Source organism: Crocodylus siamensis, chromosome 5 (assembly GCF_052110815.1).
Source record: "Crocodylus siamensis isolate JL-2025a chromosome 5, ASM5211081v1, whole genome shotgun sequence".
Classification (NCBI taxonomy): Eukaryota; Metazoa; Chordata; order Crocodylia; family Crocodylidae; genus Crocodylus; species Crocodylus siamensis.
The window spans coordinates 105,106,444-105,129,455 of NC_143399.1; the positions used below are offsets into that span (position 1 = coordinate 105,106,444).

A 23,012-nucleotide genomic window follows, 5' to 3' on the forward strand; every position below is an offset into this window, starting at 1 on the left:
AGACAAAGCCATCGTGGAGAGCAACTGGGAGAAGGCCTGGCCCCCATCATCCAACAGGGCCTTGGTGCTATCATTGCCAACCACCCCAGCTGCCTCAGTTGGGGCAGTCGGGGGGCAAGTGGAGGCATCAGCTTCTCTGCCTGACATCAGTGTCTCTGTACCGGTGGGGGTGGGCACTGTAGGTGGAATGGGTGCAGGAGAGGGTTGAGGCCTAGTCCCAGCCCCTCTGATGGTTGGCACTCTCATGCCAGAAACTCCATCCCCCCTCAGATGGAACAGGGGTGGAAGAAGGTTGGGAAAAACTCCCAGCCTCACTGGCTGGGGCTTGTGTCCCAGAGGTGGATGAGCCATCCATCAGCGCTACTGATGTTCTAGCTGTTCTCCCCCATGGGCACTGGACAGGTGGGAAGAGCTAACACACTGAAAACATGTGATCTCCCCAAAAGAAAAATAGATCACAAATCCCCACCCATTGATAAGGCAGAGACCATGGACCCTCCCTGAGAATCATGAAAACCTGCCTTCAAAAAGACAGTACATGCCTCAGTTTTGGGTTCTTGCTTCCTATCATCAAACAATGAAAGGGACTAGTAAGAACCCCATAGGGCTTGAGTTCCTTCACCAGCTCCTGATCGGTCACATACAGGTCACATAGAAACCATCACCGTCACTGCTGGGGTATCTAGGGTTGTGACAAAATAGTGTGTGCCTGGAATGTCCAGGCCCTCTGCACACACCCTATTAACTGGGGTTGAATCTCTCAGGTAAATCATTGGGACCGTGTTAATACGACCTGCGTAACGTATGTTACGCTGTCTCAGGAGACTAGGCAGATCTCGACCCCAATGCAGGGAGGGGTGTGAACCCTGAAGCCATGGGTAATGGGGAGGTTCTGAGAGGCATCCTCATGCCAGCTGCTGGGTGTAGGAGCAGCCATTCCTGCTAGGACAGCATTAATTTCAAGCTATAACTGAGAAAAAGAAAACAAAAAAAGTTTATGCTAACTAAAAAGATAAACATCTGGGAATGCAGCCATAAAACTATAAATGGGATGGGGAAAGGGGTAGAGGAAAAAAAACTGGGGGGGGGGGAGTTTGAAACAGTGAAAAAAGAACAAAAAGTGGAGGGGAAGAAGGGGTAATTAAGAGCACCCCTCAGGAGGCAAGCTTTTGGAAAAGATAACTCTCTGCAACAAGCAAGCAGAAAAGAAGGAAAGAAAGGAAAAGAGACCGTAAGAAAAGAGGGCTGTAAAGAAGCAACTTGCAGACATGAAGACCAGAAGTACAGGAGGGAAGGGACAGAGAGGAGTGAAAAAGGAAAAAAAAATGCTACAAAAATGCAAGAAAAGAATCAGAAAGTAAGACAAACAGAAGCTAGAGACATTTAGACAGGTAGGAGTCAGGAAAGAAAAGAGATAAGAAGCCAGAGAGTCTTATGCTCAGGATTGTTCCACGCAGCTCCAAGTGAGACTTGTCGGGTGCATCAAAAATGGAAGGAAAAAAGGGAGGGAAGTGAGGATGGGGGGGTGGTCATAGTGACAGCATCCCCCTGCCATCTGGCCCTGACAACAGCCAGCAGGGACGGGGAGGCGGTGGGGAAGGAGAGAGGGAAGCACGGAAGGGAAGGGTGGCGGGGGGACACGCTGCAAGGTGGAGGCAGGTGGGGGCAGGGAGCCCCCACATCAGAGGCTGGAAGGAGGTGGCAGAGGGAGATTTAACATGGCTAGCCCTGAAGGGTGAGTGGGGGGTGAAGAGGGGGCCAAGTAAACACCCCCTGAAATCTGTCATTCTTGATGGGCAATTAGCTAGTTTATTTATAATAGTTTTGAACTAATAAGGTATATAGAGTCTGTTCATGCCACTTTATTATTCACTGTATTATACTACTGCTGTGAGTTGTTAATTTTGGGACCATAGGCCAGATTTATTTACTCAAGAAATGTTATTAATTTAATGAAGGAATGCATTTGCTTTTGCTGAAAACAAGAACATCGTACTGCAATGAATCTAGGCCAGTGGTTCTAAACTTTTTTAGATTCCAGGCACCCAGTATTAGACCTAAAGGCACTATTGATTAGACTCACGACACCTCTCAGAAAATGCTAGGTCCTGGCTTTAGCTCATGTCTTGACTATGGAAAAATCATAGGGTAATTCTTCTGTTGAAAAGAACTCAGCAAGGCCACGAAAGGTCAGAATGGGTTTTTTTTGTGACTATAGATTCATATTGGAAATCTTTGGGTTTATTTCATGAATCACGTGTAGAAGTTTATCTACCCAACAGTGCTGAAACTGCACAGCACATCACAACACCCCAGGGTGCTGTGGCACCTTGGTTGAAAATCACTATGCCCAGCAGGGACCGATCCAGCTCTAAGCCCCAGCTGAAGGCAACCAGGGCCCTGGTTAAGTCATCCTCAGGACCTGCAGAATGAGGGCCATTCAGTCCTTATAAGCCCCAGGCCCTAGTTCACCATCTAAGCAACCAAACTACTAAGCTGCACCCTTTGGTTTGCCTGGAACCCTGCTAACCTGCCTGTCTGCCTTGCTCCTGCCTAGTAGGTCCCACCTGAACTTTGCCTAGACAGACCATGTACCTTGTTCCTTCCCTGAACTCCTGCCTGTCTCTTTCTTTAGCCTACACTTGTGCCTTGCCTTTGCCTAGTTCCTGCCTGTACCTTGCGTAGCTGGAACTTATACCTCACACCTACCTGGATCTCTATCTAGGATCTGTCTATCTGCTCCTGTTACCATGGCTGCCTGCTCCTAGCCTGGACTGCTACAACTGTACCTTGTTTACTTCTGAGTGTTCCTGTCTCTGGGTCTGCTCCAATACTTTGTAATTACCACACGCTGGAGCATCCTTCCTTGCACATCAACAGGCATCCTAAGATCAAAACAAAATCAAAGAAAATCTTCTCCTCTAAGTATCAGTGTTGGCCACATATTAATATCACAAATACATCTGATCATCAGAAAACCCTGTAGTTTATTGAGGCTCTGGAGGAGGCTGCCTTTGTGAGACACTACAGAAGAGAAGGAGGGAAGCCTCAGTAAATCATCTGTCGCTGTTCACTCTATATTTAGCAAACAGGTCAGTAGAAACTGGGATTGGTTTGAGGGGTACGTACATGAATTGATTTAATTTATCAAGACCAAATAAACTACTGTTTTAAATCACAGGAAGAACGCCAAAGGAACTGAGGAAAGTAAAGAGTACCATTCAGTAAATCTCAAGATCCTGAATCACTGCTTATTAGTTGGCACTGTGCAAGAAAATTCAATCCACATTTGACACTGAAAACATCAGGTTCAAGTACAATGGAATCAAGGTAGCAGCAGATCCAACTACAAAGAAGTCTGTCTGTTCCATTGAAGACAGCATCAGAAAAAAATCATAATAGATCAAAAGCAACAGATGGAAAGATGGGTAGAACACTATCTCAGACTCTTTTCATGGGAAAGTGATGTCACTGACACAGCTCTTAACTCTATTGACAGTCCTTGAAGAGCTTCATGATATTCCAGCTGTTGAGGATCTAAGTAAGACCATAGACAAGCTGGCCTATGGCAAGGCCCCAGAAAATGACTGCATTGCCCCAGAAGTTATCAAATGATTTCTTAAATTATTTTATGGGAGTGAAAGTAATAATGAGGTACAGCGAAACACTCTCCTGTGCTTCTTTCCCACCTACGCAAGCTTCTTACTCACTGCTGGACAGTTGGGACAGTACCATAAAATATGAGATCCCAATATAGTCACTCCTTACAAGAATAAAGCCAGAATACCTGCAACAATTACTGTGGAATTTTATTATTTAGCAGTGCTGGAAAGATCATTGTTCGGGTGGTGCTCAGAAGACATCCGATCCTTGTTGACCATGTTTACCCTGAGTCACAGTGTGGTTTAAGAGCTAGTAGGTCCATTATTGATAAGATCTTTTCACTATGGCAATTACAACAAAAATGTAGGGAACAAAGGAGAACCCTCTATATGACCTTCATTGACCTGAACAAGGCCTTTGACCTTGTCAGCAACAAAGGCCTTTTCAAATTATTGGAAAGGATTGGCTATGCAGCAAAACTCCTCAGCATAATCCACTGTTTTTATGATGGGATGTGGGGAATGGTCAGCTATGAAAGATCAACATCTGAAGCTTTTGAGATTCAAAGCAGAGGCAGGTAAGGCTGTGCCCTTGCTGTGACTTGGTCAGGATTTTCTTTTCTCTTCTTCTGATACATGCTTTTGGGACCACTACCAAAGGAACTTATCTATATATATGATCAGATTGGAAATTATTCAACCTCATACACTTTAAAGCAGACTTAAGTGCAGAAAGTTTTGATTTGTGATTTGCTGTGTCCTGATGACATGACTCTGATATCCCACACAGAGAGAGTGACCTCCAAAGCCTCAAGTCACTTTGCTCATGAGTTTAGTTTTACAGTCAGCATCAAGAAGACCAATGTTATGGGCTAGAAAATTGATTCACCATCAGCAATCACAATAGGTGAAAACAAATTGGATGTTGCAAGTAAATTTACAAACCTTGGCACCATTGCTTTATCTCAAGCAATGAGTACTGCTTGTCACTTGAAGCTGAACTGAATACCCATATTGGCAAAGCATCAGGTATCATGAGCACGTTGAGCAAACAAGTGTGGAACAACAACAAACTGACTGTTAAGACCAAGTCAAAGTACATCATGCTTGCATCATCAACACTCTTATATAGGAGTGAGCCCTGGATCATGTTCTCTACTCAAGAAAAGTGCCTTAACAGCTTTCACCTACACTGCCAACAATAAAACAGTTGTGTGGCTCCACCACATTAATGATGTGTCAAGGGGGAAATAAAGCATATGAAAGAAGAACTTACATTGACTTCTCTGTATTCCAGAAATTTTCTGGTGGGAAAAGGTTGCCTACGCTGTCTCAGAGCATGCCAACATAATGAGCGTCCATTCTCCTGTCAGTCAGTTTGACTTTGATGTTCTGGTCATAGATGGAGAATGAACAATGGCCATATACCCAAGGATGTCTCATGGGGAAACTCTTTACAGGACTGCATAGGCATCCTTATCTCCATTTCAAATATGTTTGAAAGAGATATATGAAGGCAATGAACATTAAGTCAAATGGCTGGGAGACAAATGCTGAGGATTGAAACAGTCAGAAACATTATATTAAGCATGGAATGAAGGCTTTTGAGGATAGAAGAGTCCAACATGCAGAAGAAAAAAGAAACCTACAGAAGAATCCTGCATCACATTCAGGACTGTTAGGTATGAATTTCACATGTGGTACTTGTGGTACTGTTGGTCAAGAACTGGTCTCTACAGCACTTGTAGATGTTTAATGAGCTGATGTCTCACTCAGCACAAATCTATTGTCTCACTTACATGCCTAGTAGGATTTATGGAGAAGTTCAAGACTGTATGACCTGAGATGTCTTTTTCCATTCTTGGATCTTACCATACATGCTTTCCTCTCCATTGAATATGGAATTGTTCTGTCAAAATCTGCTCTTTAATTGAGGCTACATAACATTTGCTGATATTTATGGTGTTAGAAAATATATCACTTAATTTATATTCAATTTTATCTTGATGTTCCATTTTAAAAACAAATAATCCTTGTTGAATTATCTTCATTATTTAGGCTGTTTTCTGTGGGGTCACAATGTAATTCTTTCCTGTGCTTTCCTGTGTAATAGAATACCATAAAAAGAAAGAATTTCAGTGAGTGTTGGGAATTAAAGATAGATGAATTTAGGCTATATGGTAGATGTAACAGTAACTTTTTAATAATGCAAAATTATCAATGTGGGGATTTTATCTAGTCCCACAGTGCTCTATGGGGCATCTTTATCTTTCAGTATCCATGTATTTTTTACTGCTTGTAAACATTTTGGGGGGTGGAGGGAAATCAATTGGAGTCAGTGTTGAAGCTTAGGCACATGTATTTGTGAATCTTTTCAAAACACTGTGGTTGCATCTACACATGATGCTATATTGCTGTAGCAACATGCTACGGCAATGTAGCATCAATGAGAGAAAAACATGTTGCTTCTGCTGCATTGCCATAGTGACATGCTCCCCAAGTATAGCACATCGCTACAGTGATATAATAGCTAAAAGTAACTGTGTGCCAAATAGATGGTGCAGTACAAGCTGTTACTGCGCCGTCATTTAGTATTTCCAAAAAGGAAGTACTAAATGATGGCACAGTAACAATGATACAACAGGGGCATGTGTAGTTGCCCTGTATAATCTACCTGTCATTCACACAGGAATAGCCACTTAAAAATATATATAGTGAAGTTTGCCAACCAATACTAAGAGTTACTGAAGTTATTTTGTGTTTTAAATATAGTCAGACACTGGTACCACATATAGATCTGTGCTTGCTTAGCAATTACTGAATTTTTAATACTGACCAGAGTTTATTTATATGTGGTTACTGTGTGTGTGCATGTGTGTGTGTCTGTGTGTGTAAAATCATGGGATCTTTTCTCAATGATTTTTTAAATTAATTTGTGCTATTCTGTATTCCATAGTCTCCTTTCCTTATGTTATTTTCTTACGTTTCTTAGACTGTATAAGAATCAAGTTATCTAGGATGATGTTATTCACAACTTTGCAGTCAGTGGATGAATCATGTTCATGTCAGCTATGTCAGCTACCTGTGACTAAACTCTAACATGATGCTGATCAGCATGTATTTTGGCTGCACTACCCCTACCCCAGGGTCATGTTCTGCACCCTCTGAGCTAACTCAGTTCATCACAACTGTTCAAACATAGTAAAGTTCTTCAGGAGAGACAAGCTTCAAGATGTCAGAGGACAGATCCTTGGCTAGGGTGAATCCTCATAGCTTAACTATGAAGTCAATCTGCCCTTAGATCTGCCATTTCTGTAGCAAAATATGTCCCTGTAGATGGAAGGGAGGTACTGCCAGGCACATGTTCACTTCCTGGCCACTAACATACAGAAGGATGAAAAAGAGAAGACACTCTGGGTTGACACTATGGCTAGGGACAGACATTACACATAAACCACCTTAAGTGATCGGAAACTGGTTTAAGCCTGTAACAGAACAGATTATCAGTGCTCATAAACCAGTTTGAAAATAGCTAAAACTGGTTTGAGATAAACCTGGTTGATTGTAGTATCAGACTTAACTGATTTGGATCAAACCAGTTTATGCAATGTCTGTCCCAGACCCCTTCCTGGTTTAATTTAACCAGAGTCCCTCAGTATCCCAGATGCTCTGCAGCCCTGGGCAGGGCTCTCTGCTCTACAGCAGAGCTGGCCCTGCCCCTCTGCTCCCTAGCTGGAGCTCCAGCAAAGACTGCAGGTATAGTGGCATCTCCCTGGCTTCTTTCTGCTTTCCCCTCCTGTCACCACTCTCTGCTCAACCATGGATTCCCCCCTCCCCCTACATAGACACCTCTCAACCTTAGCTAGCATATCACATGCTGGCTACGGTCCATGCTGTGGGAGATGGGAGAAAGGCAGAAAGCACAGTGTTGGCTTAGGGTTTTTTGGAGCTAATCAACAAGGTAAAGCATTGCTGGACCTGGTACTTGCCAAAGGGGATGATCTAGTCAGTGACCTAAGAACTGATGAAAAACTGAGTGTAAGTGACCATGAGCTGATTACATTTACTATATCCATCACAAAGCTGGCAAGACAGTCATCAATTCAGAAGTCCTTGACTTTAGGAAAGCTGACTTTGACAAGCTCAGGAAGCTCATTGTTGAGGCCCTAAGGGACAGGAAAAGGAGTCCAAGAGGAAAGGTTGCTCTTCAATGGAGTGATCCTGACAGCACAAGGACTGTCCATCCCATCTCAGAGGAAGGGTAGCAAAAGGGCACAGCAAACCGCTTGGCTCAGCAGGGAACTTGAGGACCTTCTTAGCCTAAAAAGAAAGACTTACAAAGGATGGAATGATGGAATAACCACCAAGGAGGATTACTCAGCACTAGTCCGTCGAAGTAGGGAGCAGACCAGGAAAGCCAAGGCTGCAACCAAACTCCATCTGGCTTCACATATCAAGGATAATAAAAAGTCCATTTTCAGATATGTAGGGAGTCTTAAAAAAAACAAGGGTAACATTGGACCCCTGAACCAAATGGGACAACTAATAACTGATACCCAGGAAAAAGCCAACCTGCTTAATGGGTATTTTGCATCCGTCTTTCATCAGCCAAAAGGGTCCGCCATGCCTAGCATGACACAGGACAGCCAGGGTGAGGGTGTATTTATACCCAGCATTGATGTAGACCTTGTAAAGGAACACCTTGAGGGGCTGGACATCTTCAAGTCAGCAGTTCCTGACAGATTACACCCTAGAGTACTCAAGAAGATGGCAGGTGTCATAGCCCACCCACTGGCAAAAATATTTGAAAACTCATGGTGCTCAGGTGAAGTACCTGAAAACTGGAAGAAGGCCAATGTGGTAACCACATTCAAGAAAGAGCAGAAAGTAGATCCCAGAAATTACAGGCCAATCAGCTTGACCTCAATCCCCAGTATGATTCTGGAGAAAATTATCAAAGAGACCCTTCTTGATAAGCTGGCTGATGGCAACAACCTGAAGGACAGCCAGCATGGATTTGTCACAGGTAGGCCTTGCCTGACCAATCTCATCTCCCTCTATGACCAGGTGACATATCTTCTGGACAAGGGAGAAGAGATTGACATCATATATCTGGCCTTTAAAAAAGCCTTCGATCTGGTATACCATGATCTCATGGAAAAATTGGCCAACTGTGGCCTCAGCTATACCACATTTCGACGGCTGAGAAATTGGCTCTGAGGTTGGACCCAGAGAGTTGAAGTCATTGGAAGCAAATCATTCTGGCACTCCATGACCAGTGGTGTCCCCCAAGGCTCTGTCCTTGGACCAGTTCTCTTTAACATCTTTATCAACGATGTGGACATTGGTGTCAGAAGTGCACTGGCCAAGTTCACCAATGACACTAAACCTTGGGGCACAGTGTCCACACCTGAGGATAGGCTAGTGACCCAGGCTGACTTGGATAAGCTTAGTAAGTGGGTGGATATAAACCTGATGATGTTCAATACCAAAAAATGCAAGGTACTCCACCTCATGGAAAAAAACCTTGCAGCACAGTTATAGGCTCAGCAGTGCTATGCTCACTAGCACCACAGCTGAAAGAGACTTGAGGGGTCATGATTGATCACAAGATGAACATGAGCCACCAATATGGTATGCCAGCTGATAAAGCAAACAAAACTCTGGCTTGCATCCACAGATGCTTTGCAAGCAAATCTCAGGATGGCATCCTCCCACTGTACTGAACCTTGGTGAGGCCACAGCTGGAGTACTGCATCCAATTCTGGGCTCCACAATCCAAGAAGGATGTCAAGAAGCTTGAGAGAGTCCAGAGGAGAGCATGATCAGAGGGCAAGAGAATAGGTCTTACGATGAGAGACTGAGAGCCATGGGACTTTTCAGTCTGGAAAAGCGTAGGCTCAGCGGTAACTTGGTGGATGCCTATAAGTATGTAAGGGGTGTGCATCAGGATCTGGGGGAACATGTGTTCACCAGAGCACCCCAAGGTGTAACAAGGACCAACAGTTATAAATGCCTCCATGACCATTTTAGGTTAGACATGCCTGCAGGGGCTCAGGCCAGAAGCTGGAAGAAAAAACTTCTTCACTGTCTGAGCGCCCAAGGTCTGGACTAGACTCCCTCCAGAAGTGGTGCAGGCACCTACTCTGGACTCATTCAAGAAACATTTGGATACCCATCTTGCATCAATACCAAAACATTGTTCCTTTGACTCTAGCTGACTTTCTGCCCCTGGGACTTGATGATCTTCGAGGTCCATTCCAGCCCTAAAATCTATGAAATCTATGAAGTAGCTAGTAATGTCTCTCTGTTCCTTCCTTGCAAAAAAGTTGTTTAAGAGAAGCTTGAACTAATGAGAGAGGTTTTTGTTTTGTTTGATGGGCTGATAAATACTAATAATTCTCTGTGTAACTCCCTGCTGTGTAACTAAATGCTCTAATATTAACAGAGATTGGGAAGGAACCTCTCCCTAATTGGTCTCCTGCCAGGGCCTGGCCATGCCTCCCTCATCTCAGCAGTGTCAAAGGGAAGGGAAGGCTGCTCTAGTGACCCCCAACTTCTAGCCTGATCCACTGCAGGCATGTTCCTGCATTTCTGGGATGTCTGTGCAGTTACAACCCAGTTCAATATAACCCGGTTAGACTAACCTGCAAAGATTGAATCCATTTTAGCTCAGGCTTTTTGAATGTCTGTCCCTAGCCTAAGAGACAGGTTAAAGGGTAAAATTAAGGGGGAAAACAGAGAAATCCATGCAAGAGTCTGAAAGCTACCAGTCACAAACAAGCCATAGGAGGGAACCTTTCAGTAGTGGGTGGCCCAAAACTGAACACAGTACTTCAGGTGTGGCCTTACCAGTGCTAAATAGAGGAAAACAATCACTTTCCTTGATCTTCTGGCAACACTCCTACCAATGGAGCCTAGTTTGCTGTTAGCCTCCTGGGTCACAAGGGCACACTGTTGGCTCATATTCAGCTTATTCTCCACTGTAACTCCCATGTCCTTTTCTGCAGATCTGCTGCCCAGCCAGTCAGCCCTCAGCCTGTATTAATGCATGGGACTGTTCCATCCTAAGTGCAGGACTTTGCACTTGTACTTGTTCAACCTCATGAGATTTCTTTTGGTCCAATCCTCCAATTTGTCTAGGTCACTCTGAATCCTAGCCCAACCCTCCAGTATATCTACTACTCTCCCCAGCTTGGTGTCATCTGAAAACTTGATAAGGGTGCATTCCATCCCACCTTACAAATAATTGATTAAGTTATTGAACAAAACCTTCCTCAGGACTGACCCCTGGTGCACTCCACTTGATACCAGTTGCCAACTAGACATTGCGTCATTGATTACTACCCTCTGAGCCTGATGCTCCTACCAGTTTTCTATCCACCTTACAGTCTGGTTATCCAGCCGATACTTCCTTAGTTTGCCCGTGGAATACAGGAGACCATATGCCACATCCATTAGTTCCCCACATCCACAGAGCCGGTCATCTTATCATAGAAGGAAATCAGTTTGGTCAGGCATGACTTGCCCTTAGTGAATCCATGCTGACTCTTCCTAATCACCTTCTCCTCCAAGTGCTTAGAAATGGATTCCTTAAGGACCTCCTCCATCATCTTCCCAGGAAATGAAGTGAAGCTGACTGTTCTGCAGTTCCCCAGATGCTCCTTTTTCCCATTCTTAAATATGGGAACTATGTTTGCCTCTTTTCAATCATCCAGGACCTCTCCCAGTTGCCATGGGTTCTCAGAAATGATGGCCAGTGACTCTGAAATCACATCAGGCAACACCCTCATCACCTTTGGGTGCATCCCATCTGGCCCCATGAACTTGTGTATGTCCAGCTTTTCTAAATAGTCCCTAACCTGTTCTTCTCCACTGTTGGCTGCTCCAACTGTGCTGCCTGGTACAGTAATCTGGGAGCTGACCTTGCCTGTGAAGATGGAGGTGAAAAAGACATTGAGTACTTCAGTGTTTTCCATATCCTTTGTCCCTTCCATATCCCTTGCTAACTGCAACTCCAATTGTGCTTTGGCCTTCCTGACTATATCCCTGTATGCCCAAACAATACTCTTATATTCCTTCCTAGTTGCTTGCCCAAGTTTCCACTTCTTATAAGCTTCCTTTTTGTGATTTAGTTTACTGAAGTATTTCCTGATAAGCCAAGCTGGTTTTCTGCCATATTTGATAGTCTTCCTGCACATCAGGATGGTTTGTTCTTGTATTCTCAGTAAGGCTTTGTTAAAGTACAGCCAGCTCTCTTGGACTCCTCTCCCTCTCAAACTGGCATAAAGTCACAACATCTGCATAGCAATCTGATTACAGACATTGACCTGCCTACCAGATGCTTCAGCTTCCTTTTTAATCCTAATGGGAGACTAAGGAAGTGGAGAATACAGTGACCATAAGAACCTCCCCTGAGTTAAAATTCAAGACTCCAGTGACTACATAATAGTTGGAGAAATGATTTCTCCAGATAGGAAATGTAAAGCATGAGTTTTTACCTGAAATTGCTACTTACCAACTACTGACATTTCAGGAACACTAGCAGTATAAAATTCTTCCGGAAATGTTGGTTCATTGTCATTAATGTCATGAATTTTTATCACAAACTCAGATTCTGGCTCCACTGGCCTGAGAGTTCTTCTATTAATAGCTTGGGCACGCAGGGTGTAAAAGGCTTTCTCTTCTCTGTCAATTCTTCGAGTGGCATGAATGTCACCTGTTTTCTCATCAATAATAAATAGAGTACCAGCCCCATCTCCTGATAAAATGTACTTGAGGGACCCATCTCCCTTGTCTTGGTCAGAATGAAGCTAAAGAAAGGGGAGAGAGAGAGAGAAAGAGAGAGAATTTACTTTTAAAAAAGGGGTCAGATTTAATAAAATGCACACAAACAAAATGAAAAAAATGTTATGCTGCTTGCAACTAACAAGGCTTTCACTGACAAAGCAAAGTCATTTTCAATTTATTTTGCCTTGACATGCTGCTAGAGTCATTGTGTTGTGTTAAAGCATTCATTTCCCCCTTACTTAACATAGAGAATCTTTTAGCTTGACTGCTGTGTAGATTTTAGTTTTCTAGCAACACCTGTTCTCTGCTGTGAAACATTTGTGCCACAACTCTTAAGGAAGAATTTTATGTTAATGTTGACCTTTTCTTTCCTTGAAGAGAACCTATTAAAAATTCACAACCTGCTGTGTTAGTTGTAAATTCACTAAGCAGATAAAGGACATGGCAGGATACATGACAATTAAGGAAAACAGAACAACTGGTGCTGTGTTGTACAATTTTAAAAATATATATTTCGTATTATGTATTTTTCTGCTAAATTGGAGAGTGTTTCATTGTGTGTAATTATTACTTTCACTCCCATCAAATAATTTATATGGCTTCAAAGAAAGAAAAAGATTTATTAAGCAATCAGAAATTACTCTTATCCCATTATCTAGCTATTATAATACATATCTTTCTCTACTAATGACTTCTACCATAGGAACTTCCCTAATATTTTGTAACACTGTATTGTTCTGTCCTGAAAGGAAACTGGCTCAGCCAATGAGAGTGTTACATAACATAGATTTCCTACCAACCCAGTTATAAAGTTATCTGCAATCTCATTCTTTCCATGTGTCTGATTTGCAGCATTTGATAATCCAATTTGTTTTCACCTCGAAATATAAAATTGTAATATACTTAAAAAAATGGCAGATATGTCACCTCTGATAACAGCTCTGGTTTTATTAATAAGGCAGTCCTAAAATAGTTCTGATTTTGTGCATGCAGTTTTAAGGAAGCCAGTGGTTAGAAAGACATTTTATGGCATGCAGACATTTAACTAACCCATGGCACCATATAGAAAAAACACCAATAAATAATTAGATTTACATAATCAGGTGTTTAGGCCTATACATACTATAAATTCTACCTGCAAGGATTTGAATCTAGAAGATAGGGAGTGTAAATGATGAATGGCACGCCGTTAAGTTGTAAATCATTTTATGAGCATGTGTAGATCCCCAACTACCTAATTTTCTCATCTAATAGTAATGAATCTTCAAAATAACAACACAAAGATCATTTAGTAGATACAAAAAGAAAAATACTTGCTATAAAGTATGTTCATAAGAATGCTACACAGAACACAGGCACCAATCCTACTACCTGTTGCATACAACTCAAGCACTCTACCAGTTGAGCTAGCTCCCCTACAGATGCAAAAAGACAAATACTTGCTCCAAAATATGTTCATAAATATTTGAAAAAAGTGCTAAGGGAAAATGAATGACAAGGGTATTTTTTGGGGGGAAGGGTTATAAGTTTTTATCACATCCCAACATTAGAATAGTCCAACAAGTTTTGAACAGGAAAGAAAACTAGAACATTTTAGTCTCCACCCTTATTTTCTAATCACAAACAGAGTAACAATAAAGAAGCATTGAACCAATATTGCAACTAGGGCAAGGCAAATAGTGCACCAGGCCCATCTACTGGCTTGGAGGGGGTGCCAGCAGCATTCTACGGTGGTCCATACTCTTGCTTTCAGGTGCTTAGCATTGCCCTCTCAGCCTGCCCCTCCCCCCCATGCACTCACTAGCTTTCAACACCTCTTCCCTCTGCCCCACCCTCTCCCCATTCTTTGCTCTCCAGCACTCAATGGCATCTGTGCCCAGGGCACCAAAATTACTAATTATGCTTCTGCTTTAATCAATTACATTAATATCATATTCAATCACATAAGCTGGAACAACAAAACAACAATAAAAACCTTCATGCTTTAGGATATAAACTGATGGCAGACGTGCTTACATTCGGTATAAATATCTACTGGATGGTATGCAGTGTTGCAGCTTCTCTGGAATAGTATGCTGCTTTTACATTGCTTTCAAAAGTACTTAGCTTAGATTAAACTAACATTAAACGTAGAATACTAAACTGGAGAAACCACTGTGGAAGTGTTGCTGTTGTTTTAATGTAATCATACCTGTATTTTTGCATAAAAATCCAATGATTACAATTAAGTGGAAGGACAAGCTAACGTCACAGGGTAAATTCCTCTCACTGCAGTTCATTCTCTGAAACAATCTCATTAACTCACAATAGGTGCTTACAGACATCCTTGTTCATGCTCCAATTAGCACACTCCAGTGTCACCTCATCATCACATATATTAACCCCCCACACATTCAAAATGGCCACGGAGTGCTTTATCTAAATCTCATTGAATGAGCTTTATATAAATTGTCCCACGATCATTTTGAAATACGTAAGTGCTTGATACACATGACAGTGAGCTGTTTTAATTACAGTTGCTCTCCAGGAACCACTGAAATTAAATGCCCCCTTTCCCCACCCACAAGTAAGTGCATAGGGAGCCATTGTGACTAACCTAGAGTGAAGACATTCATGCAGAAAGTAGGACTAATGCTACTGTTACAAACAGAAAAAAAAATTAATTATGTTGATTTTTTCAATAAGTTTTCTAATTTTCTATTTTAATAGTAACTACACATAGAAGCCAAGTTTTTCCCCTACTGACTTGCTCTATTCAGTTCCTTTGCCTCTTAACCTAGAAAGTTTGACCCACCCACAGATTCATCCTCTTTTACCTCCTCTTGCTTTCTAATTATTTTCTCCCTCTTTGTTTTATGGTAAAGAATGGAAAGTAAACTTCATGGACAGTTCCTTTGCTGGTTTGCTTCTTGTTTGATGGAGGGAGATAAATCATCCCTGGCAACGTTTGAAATAGGATAGGATAGGAAAAAAATAAGAGAAATGGAATGGCCAAAAAATATTTTTTCCCTTGTGATTTCAAATACAGTTTTGCATGCAAAAACACAAACAACACCGCCCCCCTACAAAATGGCTACAGTGCCATATTAGAAGCCAAATAGCAATTTCACCTATTTAATGTGATACTGTGGGCATATAACAGTTATTGTGTGTGCATATCTATTTACTTGCAATATTTAAAATTATCTCTTGTATTTACACTTCATTCTAATGGATATTCAATTGCAAAGTCCTGAGTCAATAACATTGTCATGCTGAATATCAAAACACCACATTTAGTCACAGATTGTCCCAGTTTCTTAATACCATAGCAAAGTCAACATGTTCATTCCTGAAATATTTATCTATTCAGGTCACTGAGCAGTTATAAAAACTAGCAGTAATGACAGGCTAATTTAAAGTAGTCCTTCCTTAGCAAAACATTGTAAAATTGAAAGAACACATGCCTGTGATCTGCTTTTGAAATTTCTAGCAATGAGAGTTGTACACAAAGATGAAATTCACTTCACCTGTAGTGTGAGCAGAGGCTTTGAGCTTTACACAGATAAAGCACAAAGGAAGGCCTCTGCTTTAAATATAGTTTTGGTTTGGGATAATTTTGAAGCTATTGGTTGCTACTTTCATTTGAGTGGTATTTCTTAAAAAAATTGTACGCTCATATAAATCCTGGGTTTAACATAAGAAATAGTTTGTAATCTTTGGTTCTGATGGGCACTGATCTTCTGTATGTCTCCCTGCTTAGTGGTGATATGCATCTCCTAAGTACAACAAAACAGAAGTTACTGATGAAGAATCACAATTATTAGTAGAAGTAACTGTCTCATGTCCTCTATCTCCATAAGTTAGTCTGATTTGTGACAATAAGCATGAATGTATATTACTGATGGAAGGACCTTGAAATTCTCAAGAGATTTTAATTAGGTTTAGAAAACCACTTTATAGCCTTCTATTTGCAAATTAGGGAATCAGTCTCACAATATTCATGTGTTTCTGCATCTGTACAGTTTAAGGCAGTAGAAAATAAAGGTAATAGAAAACTGTAGGGCAGTGAGACTGGCAAAAGTTAACTATATTTTTTCCATCCTCACATTTGATGGATGATGAAGAAATCGGGTCAATTATTTATTTAGAACTGCCTTTCACAACTCTTGCTGTTGTTTGCATAGCAATGTGAAGAACGTGGATATTTTTCTGTTCACAAGATGCACGGACTAAACTCTCACAAACATTTGGGCAGCAAATTGCAGTACTCACTCTAATGAATAGCTACTACAGGAAGAACTTGTTAATTTGAAATGCAGGGGACCAAAAAACACCAACTTTGAAATAAATGGGATCAAAATAAATGTACCCATAGTAATTTGCATATGCAGAATACTACAGGTACCTACAGCCTTAGTTCAAACAAGTTGAAGCATTTTATCTTTTTGAAAATTGCTGCAATCTTTTGTCTGGGACGTGACAATAGCTTCAAAGCATCCAATACTTTGAACTATCCAATATTGAGCTAACAAGGTTTTTCTGTACAAAATTCTTAAGCTAAACAAATAAACACAAAAAACTAACCTAATTTTGATAATTTACTTTGGCGATTATATGACTGTAGACTGCTTCAGGTAACTTAAACAGTTTCATTTAACACCAGATAAACATAACATCATTAGCCGATGTGGATAAAAGTAGTATGAAATGGATATAGCCACAGTGGGTTTGCCAGTCTTTTACAGTGCGATTGTACAAAATATTTACAACAGAACTACAAATAAGTTTATTATGCATTTAAAATGCCACAGTCCTTGAAGCATAAATCATGAAAACAAATCTGTATTAATGGCCTTTCTCACCTCTTTATGCATTGTAATGATTGCCTGCTTTGACCTTCTGAGTCTCTCCCAGTCCCCTCCCTGGAGAAATGCACTGTTTGACTGTTGTATATAACAACCTCACCCTTCAATAACTTCTCAGCACCCTGACTCCAAAGCTTTATTATGAAAAGAAATCTGTGTAAGTACCATTATAGAACAGCAACAATCCTTCTAAAAGTTCCTCTACAGCAACATCCTTCATATCTATACCTGCCTTCAGGTATACAGCAGATTTTGCCTTCTACCACACCATAGCATCCTCTACTTACTACTTTCTGCCTTCCTCACTAGCATCTACTGCTTCCCGAGCCACAAGCATCCCGGTCAGTGTACAGCAGGGTGAAAACCATCATTTTCCATTTTCACCAGAAGTGGCAACTGAGTTTTGCAGGTTTCTTACAAATTTGCTGAAGTTTGTATAAGGTTCCTGCAGCCTTAAACTAAATGTCCGTTGTCAGGAATGAACCTCAAAAAAATCTAGATAAATCTATTAGAAGCCTTTGAATAGCTATACTTTAAAGCTATTTTAAAGCTGGAACGATATCTTATATATGGGCTATCGTTAATATTAACAGGCAATGAAATAAAATTCATGTCAGAAATACTAAACCGTTGAAGAAATCATGTACACACCCTAAACTATATTTAAAACAAGGATCTCAGTCATTACCAGGGATCCTGGATTTCTGTTTTTAAAAAAACCCATACTTTTGGTTAAAATCTACATTTTTCCATGATAAAATGAAACGCTACTAAAATACATGCACACACGCGCGCACACACACACACACACACACACACACACAGAGGTTTCCCTTACTCTATGCAGATTCTGTATGTGTGAATTCACTCTTATGCGATGATCCTTTTTATACCAAAAATTCGTTATATGTGAGGTAAATTCACTCTTATGCGATCAGTGTGGTGGAAGCCCACAGTTAACTGCTTTGTGTGGTGCATTGTGGGAGTGATGCGCACCAAAAATAGTCTCCTGTGTGGATCTGTGCTCCTTGCTCATTGTCTGTGACATATTTCTGTAGGTGCTGTCCCCATTATGGCTTCTAAGTGTCTCACTAGCTTATCTCCTACCCCTGTCTCTGTGCTTGTGTGTACTGTCTGCTGTTAGTGAGTACCAAAATTGTCTTGTAAAAGTGGTAGAAATAGGTCGGGGGTTCAGTACAGTCACGGTCCTGGAACGTATCCCTATTTGTTACATGGTAATGTGGGTTCCCTTTATGAGAATTTGAGTTATGCACCGTTTTCCAGGAATGCATGTACAGCATAAAGCAAGGGATACCTGTATATGGATTTGGGATTACTTTTTTTTAACCAAAAATTTGGTATTTTTTTTAAATCAGAAAAAAGCAGGGTCTCTGGTCATTATGAGTTTTCTTTTTCTACAGTATGTAAAAGGATCAAAGACCTTATTAAACAAAATATTTTGAGAACAACCTTAAAATGATGAAACCTGCACAAAGACAGAATATTTAGAAAGGTTAATAGTGCCCCAAAGGGTTCAGAAACATGTTGCACAATCTTTCCTTCAGCTGAAGAACTATGGGTGAGTCTACTGGTGACAATTCCAGAAGTGCAGCTATAAACCGTAGAAATGAGATGATAGAAAACATTCCATTTTGTAAGCAGTGCCATCAATCAAATCATCATTAGGAAAGGCAGACTGGTGGGAGCATGTGCCTGGGCATCAGAGAAGCTGAATCCTAAACCTATGCTTGATACTGAGTGGCTGAATAAGCTTGCAGGGGTCATTTCTGTGCCCCACAAATAACATGGTTTCTTGGAGGTTCCATTGTTTTTCACTGGGCACATCTATACATGGAATTAGCACAACTGAATTAACTCTGGTGGAGTTTGCACTGGACTTCATTGCTCCCATGCACAGCATTTACACATGGACCCGGGACCACAGCATGTTGAGCCAGGGCAATGCAACCACAGCTACCAGAGGACCTAGGGAATCAGCCTGGCAGCCTGGAGCTGCTCCACTCCAGCTCAATATGCTGCAGAGGGGCTGGTTGGGGAACCAGGGTGTTAGAGTGTAGGCCTACCTGGCAAGCAGCTCATCCATAGCACCCTTGTGCCCCAGCCAGCCCCAGTCACTGTCTAAATGTGCATTGTGTACACTAAATAAGTCCTCCAGAGGATAGTGCATGTATTGGGCAGTACTATCCTACAGTGGAATTAATTAGTTTACCCTGGCTTAATAGCACTGCATGTGTAGACTGTGGCACTTTACTGCAGAGTTAATTAACTTTGCAGTAAAGTGCATATACTGGTGCCCCCACTATGATATACATGAGATCAGGTATTGTGCTTTGGTTTTACATTCCAGAATTATCACAAGAAAAAATCACTTACTGTTCTAAATGATATTCAAAACTTAAATAATATATTTATTTAAATAAGCCCATGAACATTTTTAAGGAAATTACCCCAAGTAAAAACTGATAGTTTATTTTTCTTTTCTGTTAGGGGCTAGTGAAAATTAAGCTGATGAAATTTCCCTGCATTGCTTTAAGTATAAAATGTTTCACACAGCTCTTTTGGCTAACGGGCATCTGTGATTCATGACAGCCCAGCTGAAAAAAGGAGAGACATCTGTTTCACTTAGCAATTTTGTTTCACAAAATGATCAGCTGTAAAGATGTGGTTTTGTTTTTGTATCTGTATCTGATATTTTGCAAACTTTTTTTTCAATGAATTTTTTACTTCTTTCCCCACATGAACTCTTCAACTTCTTAGCTGTCAATTCTGCATAGGAATGACTGTGGTAATAATTATTACTTTGTGTTACAGACCCGTATATATGTTTATCTATTTATAGTAAGATTAATATATTCTTTAAACTTGAGCATACATTCATCAGAGCAGTATCAAATAATGATATTAAACTGAAGGCAATTTGATAAATTTTGGTTCACATCTGGAAAGGTCCAGAGCAACAGGCTATTATGTGCATGTTTTATTAGAAGCATTATTATAACACATTGCAAAATATAGAAAACTGTTAAAAAATGTATCTTAATTGTAAAAATACAGAGCTAAATGAGATTGTGCTTCTTTCCAACATATATCTAAAGGCAACTACGGAAAAAAATGCTGGAGAAAATTCTGTAGAGATATATCTTTGTTGATTTTGAGTCTTTTTACACAAGTCTATCAAAATATTCAACATTTATATCAGAGTAGTTCTATTCAGAAAAGTGACCTGAAAATAGTACTGGGGGATGAAGCCAACCTTCACTGAAGCTTGGTGATTCCAGATAAAATCCAACTATTGCACAAGTAAAAGAATATTCACCCCTAATTCCCAACACTGAAAGTTCTGCATGTAATCTGAAAGTCATATCAGCTTTTCCTGTAGGACGAACAGGCATAAAAAATATTAATCCCACTTTCATCAAGAAAGTCAGAAAATAATATTTTGACTAGCAGGGAACAGATCAGGTGAGTAAGAAAACATAGTCCAATGTATTTGTATATAAATATGGTCAATAATAATGTAAGATTATCATGCTTTAGGACTGACAAAATTTAATTCCATTTGAATTTCATATTCAGAGGTCAATGTCTGAATTTTGGATAATCTAAAATCCATATAATCAGGTAACAAGTAAATGCAGTGTATTTGTAGTTCAAAACAGAACAGTTACTAACAAATAAAACTGGTAGTCCAAATTCTTACTTTAGGATCTTCAACCTTCAGTTCAAGCCAGTTTTCATCTTATTTTCATCTTGTTTGAATAACCAACCTCATCTGATACAAATCTTCACTTTTTCCTCAGCAGTTTTCACCAAATGATACAGGCTATTCAGTTACCACCTTCCTAAATACATTTAACTTCCCTTAGTTTACAATGCCATATTATTTTTATCAGCAAAATTTGTCTCCACTCTTTCTACATTTCATTTCCTAAGCCTCCAATTTGATATGATTAATACAGTAGCCATGAGACTCAGAGATGATATTTAGATTCAGATAAAGTCCTAAATTTCCTCTAAATTTGCAGGGTGATGTCAGATCCTATCTTTAACTATTTTTATCTGTTAGCTGCTCTCTAGTTAATCATATTAGCCATGTGATGTAAAATATACATCTGAGAAAGTGTTCTCACTTGAACTCCAGTTCAGTGATTCTCAGTCAGGATTCTGGGGCACCCTGGGATGCCACTGGATCTTCTAAAAGGTACCATGTGGTATGAACAGATAAGTGAGGTGTTATTAGGAGATAAGCAGCTAAACTAAGCAGATGGGCAGGTTCTGCCTTGTCCCAGTCTGGAAGATCCCCTATTCCCCCTGCCAGGCCCCTCTGCAAAGAGATAAGCATTATAATTATAAAATATTCTTTTTAAATTGGGTGCCACTCAGTTCACAAAAGAAAAGACTTCCCTAACCCTAATGAGCAGTGCATTGAATCCCAAAAGGTTGAGAATCACTGCTGTAGTTCTACACTCTAGCTCACTACTCTTCAAATAAATAAAAAAGCCCTCTTATCTTTTGGAGTTTTTTTTATATTTAACTTTTTTCTGGACACCCTGCAGCATAGTACCTTATTATCGTAGTAGGTTATATCATGTAGGAATGAAAGTAAAACCAAAAAAAAAGCTCCAAATAAACAAGCAAAACTACTGTCTTCTAAGATCAAGGAACAGTTATTGCCCCAGGTTGAAGTATAAAGCAGATGCTGAGTTAGTATCTCTTTCTAGTATTCTAAAAGGTGAGATTTGGAAGAGGTGTGCCAAAACCACTTTCCCTTTCCATTTTTTTTCCATGCATCTGTCCCGTACATCCTGTTCAATGGTTGCTGGGTTTTAAGTGATAATGCCATGAGCCAAATCCTGCTCATTTGTAATAAGATTCCCTTATCTCATCTTATTAAGCTTGAAAAGTACTTTTAAATGTAACTGTTTTTTGATGTGGCTTTTTGCACTGTGTTTCAATGAGACAGTCGCACTCTTAATTTTCTGAAATCTCACTCATTTGTATTGTCACAGTTTGAGAGTCCTGTGCTATTGTGGTGTTTAAAAGAGGTGAGAAACGGAAAGGAAATTTTACAGGACTTAGAAAGATGAGGCGAAAACAAATTTAAAAGTAACTACAGCAAGTATGTTTTGGCTGGGAGGTAGTAAAAGCTTTGAAATATTCTTCCTTGCTGAGAAAAGACAAACACAAAAATGAAAACTCCACTGTGTGATATGTTCTTAAATTAGATTAGTTGGTCTCAGTTTGACTTGATTAACTTTACTGTACTAAATTCTATGCTGGTATAACTGTGATTGAGTTGCAGCAAAGATTATTTTGGCTCATTGGTACCCTAAACCTACCTACTATTGTGAAAAGGACCCAAAAAACCCTATAATTAATATTTAATTTCATATCATGTTTTCATGATATTTAGCAGAGAGACATTTTCTACTTTTCTTCTCTCATAATGATGGTATGCGATTGTCTACATTGTTCAAAAAGTGAAAGTTTAAAGGGTTTTCAGGAAGTGGTATCAAGAGTAAAAGTTCAAATAAGGAAGAAAGAAGGAAAGACTGAAAGATGGATTTTGATTTTTTAAATACTTTATTCAGGGGTTCAGGGGTACAACAATGGTGGCCGTTTGCAAGCGAAAGCACCAACAACTTACTACCAACCCAAAAACGAGATCGGACGAGTCTCTTTGTCCTCGGATCCAGAACCCAAATCGGGCAAGGGAGTTAATGCCCACCCAAGTATTACAAAGAGATCCGAG

The 23,012-nt window shown here is 40.4% G+C and overlaps 1 protein-coding gene across 2 annotated transcripts in view; it reads right to left on the minus strand.

Moving 5' to 3' along the window:
- The window catches only part of CDH10 (cadherin 10), a 204,368-nt gene that overhangs the window by 70,536 nt on the left and 110,820 nt on the right, over positions 1–23,012 (minus strand). For both annotated transcript variants that reach the window (XM_090049942.1, XM_090049943.1), the window contains one exon: positions 12,121–12,415. In XM_090049942.1, coding sequence (XP_089906068.1) covers positions 12,121–12,415 — 295 coding nt within the window. The remainder of the gene's footprint in view (positions 1–12,120; positions 12,416–23,012) is intronic.